This window comes from Anomaloglossus baeobatrachus, chromosome 5, assembly GCF_048569485.1.
Source record: "Anomaloglossus baeobatrachus isolate aAnoBae1 chromosome 5, aAnoBae1.hap1, whole genome shotgun sequence".
Lineage (NCBI taxonomy): Eukaryota > Metazoa > Chordata > Amphibia > Anura > Aromobatidae > Anomaloglossus > Anomaloglossus baeobatrachus.
The window spans coordinates 376,417,629-376,431,197 of record NC_134357.1 but is presented as its reverse complement, the minus strand read 5'-3'; the positions used below and the strand labels follow the sequence as shown (position 1 = coordinate 376,431,197).

Genomic DNA, 13,569 nt, shown 5'->3' with positions numbered 1-13,569 from the left:
TGGAAAAGAGGTCCCTGCTGCAGGAGATCTGGACGGTCTGGAAGGCGCCACGGAGCGTCTGCGAGGAGCTGAGTTAGTTCCGCGAACCATGCTCGCCTGGGCCAGTCCGGAGCCACTAGGATGACCGGTATTCCTTCCGCCTTGATCTTCTTGAGGACCCTCGGAATCAGAGGGAGCGGAGGGAAGATGTACGGGAGACTGAACTGGCTCCATGACAGGGTGAGGGCGTCGACTCCTAAAGCCAAGCGGTCGCGGCACCGCGCTACAAATTGCGGAACCTGACGGTTGAACCGGGAGGCCATTAGGTCCACATCCGGAACTCCCCATCTGTCGCAGATCTGGTTGAAGACTTCCCGGTTGAGGGACCATTCTCCGGAGGCGAGGCCTTCCCTGCTGAGGAAGTCCGCCGCCCAATTGTCCACGCCTGGGATGTGTACCGCTGAGATCAGGGAGTGATGACTCGGCCCAGTGCAAAATCTTCTTGACTTCTCGCATCGCCCCGACACTTCTTGTGCCGCCTTGGTGGTTGATGTACGCCACCGCCGTCGCATTGTCCGACTGGATCCTGACCGGGCAACCCTGTACTAGGTGCCGAAACTGCTGCAAGGCTAGCCGGATGGCTCTTATCTCCAAAATGTTGATCTGGAGACAACTCTCCCTCGGTGACCATCGGCCCTGCGCTGTGTGATGCCGAAACACTGCTCCCCAGCCCTGGAGACTGGCGTCGGTGGTCACTATCTTCCAGTGGAGCGGGAGGAAAGACCTTCCTGATGCGAGGTTGCGTTGATTGAGCCACCAACGGAGGGAGTGGCGGGTCTCCGGCGAAAAATGAAACCTGCGGTCCAGAGAAAAGGGAGATCTGTCCCACTTCTTCAGCAAGGCCAGCTGGAGGGGCCGGAGATGGAACTGTGCAAAGGGTACCGCTTCCATCGCCGCCACCATACGACCGAGGACTCGCATGCCGAACCTGATGGAAACTTGGCGCTGACGCCGGAGAGCGCGGAGGCCTCGTTGCAGGGAGGACATCTTCTCCTGTGTGAGGAAAACTCGCCCTTGGATGGTATCGAATACCATGCCTAAAAAGGTGATCCGACGGGCCGGGGTCAGAGAGGACTTCTTCCGATTTATCAGCCACCCTAACCGTGAAAGGGTGTCGATCGTGACCTGAAACTCCAAGACGACAGTCCTCGAAGGAAGAGCCCTTTATCAACATATCGTCCAAGTACGGGATGACCATAACACCCCTGGAATGTAGGACGGACATGGCAGCAGCCATGATCTTCGTAAAGACCCTGGGTGCGGATGCGAGGCCGAAGGGAAGAGCCGTGAACTGGAAGTAATCTTCCGCTATCGCAAAGCGGAGGAACTGTTGGTGAGAGGTGGCTATGGGGACGTGAAGATAGGCGTCTTGAATATCCAGCGATGCCAGGAATTCGCCTACCTCCATGGACGCGATGACGGACCGGAGTGACTCCATTCGAAACGGCCGAGGCCTCACCGACCTGTTTAGAAGCTTTAGGTCGAGGACGGGACGGACAGAGCCGTCCTTTTTGGGGACCACGAAAAGGTTGCAATAGAACCCCTTGAAACGCTCTGCGGGAGGGACTGGTACCACGACTCCGGCTCGGAGGAGGGAGTCTATGGAGTGAAAGAACGCGCGAGCCCGCGCGGGAGACTCGGGAGGGCGAGATAGGAAAAAACGTCTAGGTGGCTTTGCTTCGAATTCTATTTTGTAGCCTGATGTGATGATCTCTCTGACCCAGGCATCGGCGGTCAGGGGGATCCACACATGCTGAAAACGAGACAGACTCCCTCCCACAAGTCTGGCGCTGTTGCGCGCCGACCGCGAGTCACTTGGAGGAACGTCGGCGGTAACCAGAAGAGGATCTCGTGGGCTGGCGGGGACGTGAACGCCAGGCGGGATTGGTCTTGAATGACGGGGTCTTCCTGTCTCTCGGAGGAGAGCGGCTTTTCCGCGGCTGGGGTGTGGAGTTGAAGCTGCGAAAGGGCCGGAAACGAGCGGTGGGGCGCCGATTCTGGAAGCGCTTGGGGCGCAATTGGGGGAGAGATGTACTCTTTCCTCCCGTTGCATCGGAGATCAACTGGTCCAGCCTATCTCCGAAGAGACGCTCCCCTAGGAAGGGCAGGGAAGTTAGTGACTTCTTAGAGGCCGCATCCGCGTTCCAGGACCGGAGCCAGAGGGCTCAATGGATGGCCACATTGTTGCTGGCGGCCTGGGCCGCGCAACTTGCAGACGCCAGGGCTGCATTGAGCAGGTACTCACCCGCGAGGGAAATCTGCGAGGCGATGGGAACCAGGTCCGGATTGGCAGGAATGGCGCGGAGACCGCAGCGTAGCGTGTCCGCCCAGGACATCAGGGCCTTCGCAACCCAAACCGAGCAGGATTCCGGCTCGAAAAACCAGAGGATTCACAGCCCCCACCATCAGCCAGGAGGCAGAGCAGTGGGAGGATACAGAGGGAGACGACCGGCGGCCAATAGCGCTGCAGCGGGGGCGTGGCTAGGACGCAGGAGCGACTAGGCCGAGACCGGGGGCTAAATTTATGGAGAGGGCCGGGGGAAAGTGCAGGAGAGGTCGGTCCTACCTGTAATCGGCGGCGCCGGCCCAGCGACTGATGCGGTGCAGGCAGGGCTCCCTGCCCCTGCCTGTGTACAGCGCTACTCGTCCAGGAAGACTCCGGGGGAGAGCGTGCTGAGGCAGGGTAGTGGACATCATGATGGGGGTAGCAGCCCCCCATCAGGAGAAGGCAGGGTGACAGGGCCCCATCGATTCACACGCGCTGCGGAGGTCCCATCCCTGCTGTACTCCCCTGTACGCCCTTTGGGGTGATACCGCAGGGCGAATCAGGGGTGCCCACAAAACAACCTGCCCACACGCGCACCCCCGGGAGTGGTACCACGGGGATGGACAGGGGAGAGGGCCCGAAGTCTCAAGCCCCTGCGACCCTGGGGAGTGGTACCCACAGGGCTGCGGAGGATGAGTGAAGCGAATACCTGCAGAGAAAAAGACGACAGGTATGAGAGTGATGAGCGGCGCCGAAATAAAAGAAAAAAGCGCAAAAACATACATGGCTGAGGGGGGCCGAGACGGCCCACATCAGCCTCCTACGACACTAAGCTAAAACTGATCTGAGCCCGCCTCCGGCTCGGGGTGTATACTGCTAGGGAGGAGCTAACTTTTTATGTTTACTTAGTGTCAGCCTCCTAGTGACAGAAGCATAACCCATGGTCCTGTGTCCCCCAATGAAACGATAGAGAAATACACATATATACACACACACACACACATATATACACATACACACACACACACACACACACACACACACACACACATATTTATATTTATTTTTTTCAAGTTTTCAGAGCAGCACCGAGAGATTATAATCGGGTGTAAAAATCCTTCACAGTCAGCATCCTACCGTTACTGTTGGAGAAAGGCCAGTTCCTGACCAAAACGTCCTGTTTTATGGGCCATTAAAGAAAGATACACCTGAAGAAAACTGGAGTGCTGCCTTCTGATTTTGTATAATTGTATACACACACATACATACATACATACATATACACACACACACACACACACATAGTATAGGGTACATCAAATGATTCCTTTTTTTTCCTTGTGTGGCCTTTTTAATCAGCTGCATTGGTGACCAGTGATATGTACACCGCCTAATAAAGCGCTGGGTTAATTGGTTTCCTACTCCAAACCCTTGTGTATTAGAGAAGTTACTATTAGCTCGAAATATACATACATCTGATGTTTTATATATCATTATCCACAGAAGACATTTTATTACTATTGATGCTATTATACAAACCTCTTTTTGCTTTTTAATGATATGAGAGAGCTCAGTGTAAGGAATGCGAGGATTAAGCTCACACTCCATCAAGGTGGCTCCCTCATAATCCTTGATGTAACCCAGGTAACGACTCTTCGGGACTTTAATATCTTTTGAAAAGCCCTAAATGTGAACAAAAATATATTATAAATCTGAAGTAGCTAAATAAGGCACAACCAATATAGTGGAGGTATATTGAGGTGCACTTATTCGTTTCCAAACGTAAGTCAAATAGGTACAAGGCACTCTCAAGGGTTAATTTTCATATAATTTATTCCAAAATAGTCTTAAACATGTGACGTTTCAGCCACTAGGTGGCCTTCATCAGATAACTGGTATCAAACTGGCCAAAATTGGAGTGTCAAGGCAACGGTGTCCACCGCTATGCTGGAGAAGATAATAACGCCACTCATTAAGGATACCAGGGCATTCATCCTAGACACTTCTGATTTCCTAAATACCATTAAACGTACTGGTCATACACTACCATCTGCTTACTTGGTTACATATGATGTAGAGAGCCTTTACACTAATATCCCCCATGACAAAAGGCATTGAGGCTATTCATAAACTTTTGACCAATATGGCATCTTTTCCATCTCCAGTAGTGGATCTCTGGATTTGTGGACTTGTTGAATTTGGTTTTAAAGGAAAAAAGAGAATATTGTTACTTACCGTAAATTCTTTTTCTTATAGTTCCGTATTGGGAGACCCAGACATTGGGTGTATAGCTTCTGCCTCCGGAGGACACACAAAGTACTACACTTAAAAGTGTAGCTCCTCCCTCTGAGCTTATACACCCCCTGGTAACCAGTCCTAGCCAGTTTAGTGCAAAAGCTGAAGGAGAATAGCCACCCACAAGTAGGACAGAGCAATAGCCGGAACAACCGGAGACTCTGTCCACAACAACAGCTGGTGATAACACGCGGAATAAGAAATTGCCAACAGGCAACAGGGAGGGTGCTGGGTCTCCCAATACGGAACTATAAGAAAAAGAATTTACGGTAAGTAAACAAAATTCTCTTTTTCCTTTATCGTTCCTTTGGGAGACCCAGACCTTGGGACGTTCCAAAGCAGTCCCTGGGTGGGAATAAACAGAAAAACTAAGAAGTAGGCAGAACCTAACTTCACAAATGGGTGACAGCCGCCTGAAGGATGCGTCTGCCCAAGCTCGCATCTGCCGAAGCATGAGCATGCACTTGGTAGTGCTTCGAGAAGGTATGCAGGCTAGTCCAAGTGGCAGCCTGACAGACTTGTTGAGCCGTAGCCTGGTGCCTAAAAGCCCAAGAGGCACAGACAGCTCTGGTCGAGTGTGCCTTGATCCCCGGCGGGGGAGGCACCTGAGTACTCTGGTAGGCGTCCGAAATGGTCGATCTAATCCAACGGGCTAAGGTCGGCTTAGAAGCAGGGAGGCCCTTGCGCCGACCTGTGGTTAGCACAAAAAGAGAGGTGCACGGCCTAAGCGCAGTGGTGCGAGACACATAGATCCGGAGAGCACGCACCAGATCTAGAGTATGCAGCGCTTTCTCAAAGCGATGAACAGGAGCCGGACAGAAGGAAGGTAGGGTAATGTCCTGGTTAAGGTGGAAAGGAGAGACCACCTTAGGAAGAAAGTCCGGAGTCGGACGGAGAACCACCTTGTCTTGATGAAAGACTAAAAAAGGTGACTCCGAAGAGAGCGCAGCCAAATCAGAGACTCTCCTGAGAGAAGTTATGGCAACCAGAAAGGCCACTTTCTGAGAAAGACGATACAAAGAAACCTCCCTAAGAGGCTCAAAAGGGGGTTTCTGCAATACCGTGAGGACCAAGTTAAGGTCCCAGGGATCCAAGGGCCGCCGATACGGCGGAATGATGTGAGACGCGCCTTGCATGAAGGTGCGGACCTGAGCCAGCCGAGCGAGACGCCGCTGGAACAGAACTGACAGAGCGGAGACTTGTCCCTTGAGAGAGTTGAGGGACAGTCCTAGCTGCAGACCGGACTGTAGAAAAAAGACAGAAGGGTCGTCAAAGACAATGGCCAAGGAGGATGGCCGGTAGAGCGACACCAGGACAGGAAAATTTTCCAAGTCCTGTGATAGATCTTAGCGGAGGAAGCCTTACGGGCCCGAGTCATAGTGGAGATGACTTCAGGAGGAATACCAGAAGCCGTCAAAATCCAGGACTCAGAAGCCACGCCGTCAATTTGAGAGCCGCAGAATTCGGGCGGAAAAACGGACCTTGCGAGAGTAGGTCTGGACGGTCCGGGAGATGCCACGGCATCTCTGTGGACAGGTGGAGCAGGTCCGGATACCAAGCTCGCCTGGGCCAGTCCGGTGCAATGAGGATGACTCGACGGCCCTCCATTCTGATCTTGCGCAGGACTCTGGGCAAGAGTTCTAGAGGGGGAAACACGTAGGACAGACGAAACTGGGACCAGTCTTGAACCAGAGCGTCCGCGGCGAAGGCCTGAGGATCGTGGGAGCGAGCCACGTAAACAGGAACTTTGTTGTTGTGACGGGATGCCATTAGGTCCACGTCCGGAGTGCCCCATTTGCGGCAGATTGACTGAAACACAGCCGGGTGCAGGGACCACTCGCCACCGTCCACGGTTTGACGGCTGAGATAATCTGCCTCCCAGTTTTCCACGCCTGGGATGTGGACTGCGGATACGGTGGACTTGGAGTCCTCCGCCCATTGGAGGATGCGTTGTACCTCCAACATTGCCAGGCGGCTGCGTGTCCCGCCTTGGTGATTGATGTAGGCAACCGCTGTCGCGTTGTCTGACTGGACTCGAATGTGCCTGCCCGCCAACAGGTGGTGAAAAGCTAGGAGAGCTAGAAGCACGGCTCTGGTTTCCAGCACATTGATTGAAAGGGCTGACTCGGACGGAGTCCAAGTGCCCTGCGCTCTGTGGTGGAGACATACCGCTCCCCAGCCGGATAGACTGGCATCCGTGGTGAGAATCACCCAGGACGGGGCCAGGAAGGAGCGCCCTTGGAACAGGGAGAGGGGCCGAAGCCACCACTGAAGGGAGCTCCTGGTCCGTGGCGACATAGCCACTAACTTGTGTAAGGAGGAAGGCCGCTTGTCCCAACAGCGGAGAATGTCCAGCTGCAGGGGGCACAGATGGAACTGGGCAAAGGGAACAGCCTCCATGGACGCCACCATTTGACCCAGCACCTGCATCAGACGCCTGAGAGTATAACGGCGGGGCCTCAGAAGAGAGCGCACCGCCAGCTGGAGTGACAGCTGTTTGTTTAAGGGCAACTTCACTAGAGCCGACAAAGTCTTGAACTGCATCCCTAGGTACGTGAGACTCTGGGTCGGAGTCAGAGTGGACTTGGGAAGATTGACAAGCCACCCGAATTGGGCTAGAGTGGCGAGAGTGAGCGAGACACTCCGCTGACAGTCTGCGCTGGATGAAGCCTTGACTAGAAGGTCGTCCAGGTAAGAAATCACTGCCAACCCCTGGAGGTGCAGAACCGCAATCACTGCTGCCATGACCTTGGTGAATACCCGAGGGGCCGTGGCTAACCCGAAGGGGAGAGCCACGAATTGGAAATGATCTTCTCCTATTGCAAAACGTAGCCAACGCTGGTGTGAAACTGCAATTGGCACATGCAGATAGGCATCTCTGATGTCGATGGACGCCAGGAAATCCCCTTGGGTCATTGAGGCAATGACTGATCGCAGAGACTCCATGCGAAAGTGCCGCACCTGAACATGCTTGTTGAGAAGCTTGAGATCCAGGATGGGCCGTAAGGAACCGTCCTTTTTGGGGACTAGGAAGAGATTTGAGTAGAAACCTCTGAACCGTTCCCGGGCGGGAACCGGTACAATTACTCCGTTGGCCTGCAAGGATGCCACAGCCTGTGAGAAGGCGGCGGCCTTGGAGCAGGGGGGAGTTGAGAGAAATAAATCTGTTTGGAGGGCTGGAAGAGAATTCTATCCTGTAGCCGTGGGAGATGATATCCCTCACCCACTGATCGGAGACGTGTTGAAACCACGCGTCGCCAAAGTGGGAGAGCCTGCCACAGACTAAGGACGTTGCTGGCGCGGACAGATAGTCACGACGAGGCTGCCTTAGCGGCAGCACCTCCTGCGGTCTTTTGTGGACGCGCTTTTGGGCGCCAGTTGGATTTCTGGTCCTTAGCTGAGTTAGCGGACGAAGCGGAGGGCTTAGAGGACAACCAGTTGGAGGAACGAAAGGAGCGAAACCTCGACTGTTTCCTACCCTGGGCAGGTTTCCTGGTTTTGGTTTGTGGCATGGAAATACTCTTCCCGCCAGTAGCTTCTTTAATAATTTCATCCAGCTGTTCTCCGAACAGCCGGGACCCAGCAAAAGGGAGCCCAGCAAGGTATTTCTTAGAAGAAGCATCTGCCTTCCACTCTCGAAGCCACAAGATCCTGCGGATAACGAGGGAATTAGCCGAAGCCACCGCAGTGCGGTGAGAAGCCTCCAGCATGGCAGACATGGCATAAGATGAAAAAGCTGAAGCTTGAGAAGTTAAGGCAACCATCTCGGGCATGGATTCCCTGGTGAGGGAATGCATCTCCTCTAGAGAAGCAGAGATGGCTTTGAGAGCCCACACTGCTGCAAAAGTTGGGGAAAACGCGCCCCCCGCCGCTTCATACACGGATTTGGCCAGAAGGTCAATCTGACGGTCAGCGGAATCCTTAAGGGAGGTGCCAGCCACCGTCACAACGGTCCGGGCTGAGAGCCTAGACAACGGAGGGTCTACCTTTGGGGAATGAGCCCACTCCTTGACCACCTCAGGTGGAAAGGGACGGTCATCAGAACCACGCTTTGGGAAGCGTTTGTCAGGACAGGCCCTGGGTTTGGTCACAGCGGCCTGAAAACTGGAGTGGTTAAAGAACACACTCTTTGCTCTCTTAGGCGAGGTAAACTGGTGCTTTTCTGCCAGAGAGGGTTGCTCCTCTGAAACTGGCGGATTGAGATACAGTACAGAATTAATGGAAGCAATCAAGTCACTAAGATCTGAGTCACCCTCGGAAAGATCAATGGGGTACATGGAGTTAGCCTCCGAGCCCCCTGTAAAGGCATCCTCCTCATCCTGCGAGTCAGCTCTTGAATCAGAGCCACGGGATGAGGAGGGAGAGGAAACCCTGCGTCTCCTCTTAGGAGGACGGGGTCTGGGCCCTGATGATGAATCCTCTGTGAGCTCCGGTGGACGGAGGTCAGATGATAGAAATCCTAAAGGGACCCTTAGCAGTAGAGGCACCCTGTGAAGGGGGCTGATGCATATTCATCAAAGTCCTGGACAGAAGTCCCATGGACTCACCAAAAGACTGGGAGATAGACCTAGAAAAGGATTCTACCCAAGCCGGGGGTTCAGCCACAGGTGCAGGAGCAGCCTGAGAGACCACTGGGGGTGAGACTCCAGGCTGTGGCACCGCCAAGTTAGAGCAGACATCACAATGTGGATAGGTGCTCGGTTCAGGCAGCAGGAGCTTACATGCAGCGCATACAGTATAAAGCTTTGGAGCCTTGCTCCTCGTGTGAGACATGCTGCTGGAGTGGGGACAGCTTCTACAAGAGAATGAACCTCAGAAAGTATATACAGAGGTCCACAACCAGAGACCAATTGTGGCTTACCAGACCGCTGGCAGCGGTGTTGTGTGCCCTCCAGATCCCGAAGCTCGGACCCCCAATGCACAGCACCTCAGCAGGGATGCAGAGTGCAGGCCAGCGCAGAGTGAACCCTGTCTGAGAAAATGGCCGCCGGAGCGAAGAGAGGGGGCGGGACTTGGGGCGTTCCTGTAGGAGAGCGGGATCTGGAGGGCCATAGAGACCTACAGGGGAGTGTCCCTCCCCTGTGCAGGACGGCCGCCGGGAGGAGCCGAGCCTGTCCCTCTACATGAGTGACATGCGAGGGCAGTGAACAGAAACTAGGCCTCCGGCAAAGCCGGGGCCTAAATTTGAGCGGCGAGGCCGACGCGCAGGCACCATCGGCGCGGTTCTCGGGCGACAGCTAGAGAACCTGCCGGAAATGCCAAGATAAATACAGTAAGCACACTCTCCCCATACAATAAAGCACAGGGACCCCCAACATATAAACGTCTCAGGTACTTAGCTGCTGAGACGAAGGGCCAGGTCCCTGGGGATGAGTGTTCCGGTCCAGCAGGATCCTAAAGGGCTGCGGATGGAGAACGGTCTCCTGCCAGGCATGGAGACCGCGCTGGCTCCCACTTCAAGCCAGAACCCAGGAGGGATGGTGAAGGAGCACGGCATGTAAGGCTCCAGCCTTGGAATCAACCTTACAACACCACCGACACAGTGGGGTGAGAAGGGACATGTCGTGGGTCCAGACGTGGACCCGCACTTCTTCAATCTCATTCCAAAAAGGAAAAAATCATATGAGAATGCATGTGTGGATGTATGCCTCCTGAACACAAAGTGATAAACTGGCTGGGACTGGCTCACCAGGGGGTGTATAAGCTCAGAGGGAGGAGCTACACTTTTAAGTGTAGTACTTTGTGTGTCCTCCGGAGGCAGAAGCTAAACACCCAAGGTCTGGGTCTCCCAAAGGAACGATAAAGAAATTTTTTCTTGTTCCAAGATACATTCTTTTTACAGACGCAAGGGACCGCAATGGGCTCGAATGTAGCCCCGCCACATGCAAATTGTTTTTTGTCAGATTTCGAAGAAACCGTAGTATGCCGACATCCGTTATTCATTTTACATTGCCCTTTATGGCAGCGCTTTATCGACGACATTTTTTGCACATGGACGGGGCCATTCGACTCCTTGCAGGAATTTACTACTGACATCAACAATGCTTGGCCTTCACTTCATTTCACCATATAGTTTGATAAAGAAAAAAAAAAATCAATTTCTTGGACACGTATAGTCTGAAAGATTCATCCGGTCTTTTAACATCAGATTTATATATTAAACCTACAGACCGTAATACTCTACTTCATTATACGAGTCACCATCCCACAGCTACAAAAAAAATCCGTACCAACTTCTCAATTTGGACGGGTTAGGAGGATCGTATCTGATCCGAGGACACTGGAGAAAAGACTTGATGAGATGCATATTAAATTTGCTTAACGTGGTTATCCACAGAGTGTATTAGAAAGCGCTCGACAGACATTACCCAGCACTCGTGATAATTCTGGCCGCATTCCATTCGTACATACATATCACCCTTTCATGTACAAACTGCACGGGACAATTCGTAAACACTGGCATCTCTTAAGCAATGGATATCCTAATATTTATGAATTCCAGAATAAATTTCTTCCTTGTTTCAGGAGAGCAAATAATCTAAAGGATCATCTGGTTAGAGCAGATGTTGGTTCAGCCAAGTCCATCCCAAGGCAGAGGTTCCTAGGGAAGCCTAAAGTCGGCAAATACCCATGCTTGCATTGTCCACAGTGGAGTAATGTCCAGAGGGGCGATTCCTTTTTTCATCCACATTCGGGCAAGAGATATAGCGCCAAGGGATTTTTCACGTGTGACAGTACCAATGTAATATATGTTATCATATGTCCATGTGGCCTATTTTACCGAGGTGAGACTACACAACGTATCAAGGATAGAGTCTCTAAGCACAAGTCGACTATTAGGTGTAAGGAGAACATACTGCCACTTCCATATCATTTCAATACTGTACACAATATCTCTCAATTAAAATTCTTGATAAATCGAACAGGTGTTTACCCCGCGCAGGGGTGGAAATATTAAATCAATGCTTCAAAAACGTGAGGCATTTTGGATCCACGAGCTTAAAACTATCACCAAAGGGGCTCAACAGAGATTATGATTTACAGGCATTTTTGTGAAATTAATGATTTGTTGTTTTAATCCTTGTACATTTGTATAAAAAAAATGTATATGCATTTGATTTATTGATCCACTAATGGTGATATTCTTTTTCAGCAGAATCGCTCATGATTCCATTTGATTTGCGATGTGCACCCCTTCATTCACTTCTGCGGATCCTGTCTTTGTGCCTTTCATTATATATCCTTCACTGCATTGTTAGTATTAATATTATGTTAAAAGGTAATCCCACCCTCCCCCTCCTTTTTTTTCTTCCTGTACGATTTCCACCTTTGTGCATAATCATGCCCATATGCTACTCTCTTATACATGTATCCTACTATCTGCATATTTCAGCATGCTCTGGACACTGCACACAAAGTGTTAATCACTTCTCCACTGGCTCTCTCCTTGGTTACCAGGGAGGCTAGTGACTCAGTTCAGCACACACCCTCACCTCTGGTTGGCTCCTGCAGCAGTGACACCGTGTGTCTTATCAGGCACACCCTCTCACCTCTCATTGGCTTCCCTCGTGGTCAGTCACGCTGCCAGCCTCTAGCATGCACATTGCATGCTTTCCAGTTCTGCCTCCCCTTTTTTGCTCCTATTGGATAAAGGTGCTATTTAAACATGGTGCCCTGACACTTAGTGCACGCAGCATAGCGGTGGACACCGTTGCCTTGACACTCCAATTTTGGCCAGTTTATGATACCAGGTGAGGTGGCTTTAACTCTTTCACTGACTGAACGCTGTTTCTTATATGCAGTATATCCTGGTAACGCTGCAGTATCATATGCTTTTCCTATTATAACTTTCTTTTCCCTCCCCTCCCCCCACATCCATGTATTGGTGTTTATATACCTCCTTCCTTTGTGATGGACACAATCATTTTTGCTGCCAAGTCATAGATTATGTCTTTTTATTTCTCTTTGATGAAAGTTTCTTCCTTTTTTTTCCTCTAGTTTTTTACATCTAAGCTGATTGCTTTATATTCTGTTTATTTAGCTCATTTGAGTAATTTTTGTAAATTATTGTTTATTTCAGTTGTCTGATGAAGGCCAACTAGTGGCTGAAACGTCACATGTTTAAGACTATTTTGGAATAAATTATATGAAAATTAACCCTTGAGAGTGCCTTGTACCCATTTGATTGACTTACGGTTTGGAAACCAACAAGTGCACCTCGATATACCTCCACTATATTGGCTGTGCCTTATCCTTTTACAAGTATTGTTTTACTTGGACATTGTGTAATGCTCCATTTACACTATGGGACAGAGTGTGAAGTGCCGTGAGACAGAAGGTACTATGGCCTCTGCTGGGACATACAGACTAAAACACCTCAAATAACCAAGATCCTGCTGTTAGCAGCAGCTCCAGCTACATGTCTGCCTTTATAATCATGTACATACATATACAGATGAGATTACACACACACATACATACATATACATATGTGTGTGTGTGTGTGTGTGTGTGTGTGTGTGTGTGTGTGTGTGTGATAGATAGATAGATAGAGAGAATATATCTCTATCTATCACACACACACACACACACACATACATACATACACACCTAGTATTCGTAAAAATTAATGAAAAGTTACATTCCATTTAAAGAACAAAGAACCTCACCTGCTTTTTAAAATAGCCAATAGCATACTCATCTGCGTATGTAAGAAAGTACAGGATGTTGTGTTTAATGTGATATTCCTTCAAATGGTTCATTAAATGTGTTCCATATCCCTGAAAATGAAATATTTACAACATTAAATTAGACAGTAACCCTCTTTACCAATTCATGCATTACCCAAATGGTCCCAAAAATGTAGGAATGTCGGGGGGGGGGGGGGGGGGTGTAAAATCCTTCGTCCTTTGGGTCTCTGCAGACAGATGTACAGCACGGGTATTTGTTGGTCTTTATACCCATCCCTC

At 50.9% G+C, this 13,569-nt stretch overlaps 1 protein-coding gene across 1 annotated transcript in view; it reads right to left on the bottom strand.

Annotated features, from left to right (window-relative positions):
• Positions 1–13,569, bottom strand: part of KAT2A (lysine acetyltransferase 2A) — a 138,333-nt gene that overhangs the window by 35,302 nt on the left and 89,462 nt on the right. Inside the window, exons 12-13 of the mRNA XM_075350016.1 lie at positions 13,270–13,380; positions 3,845–3,988 (exon numbers count right to left, since the gene is read on the bottom strand). Coding sequence (XP_075206131.1) covers positions 3,845–3,988; positions 13,270–13,380 — 255 coding nt within the window. The remainder of the gene's footprint in view (positions 1–3,844; positions 3,989–13,269; positions 13,381–13,569) is intronic.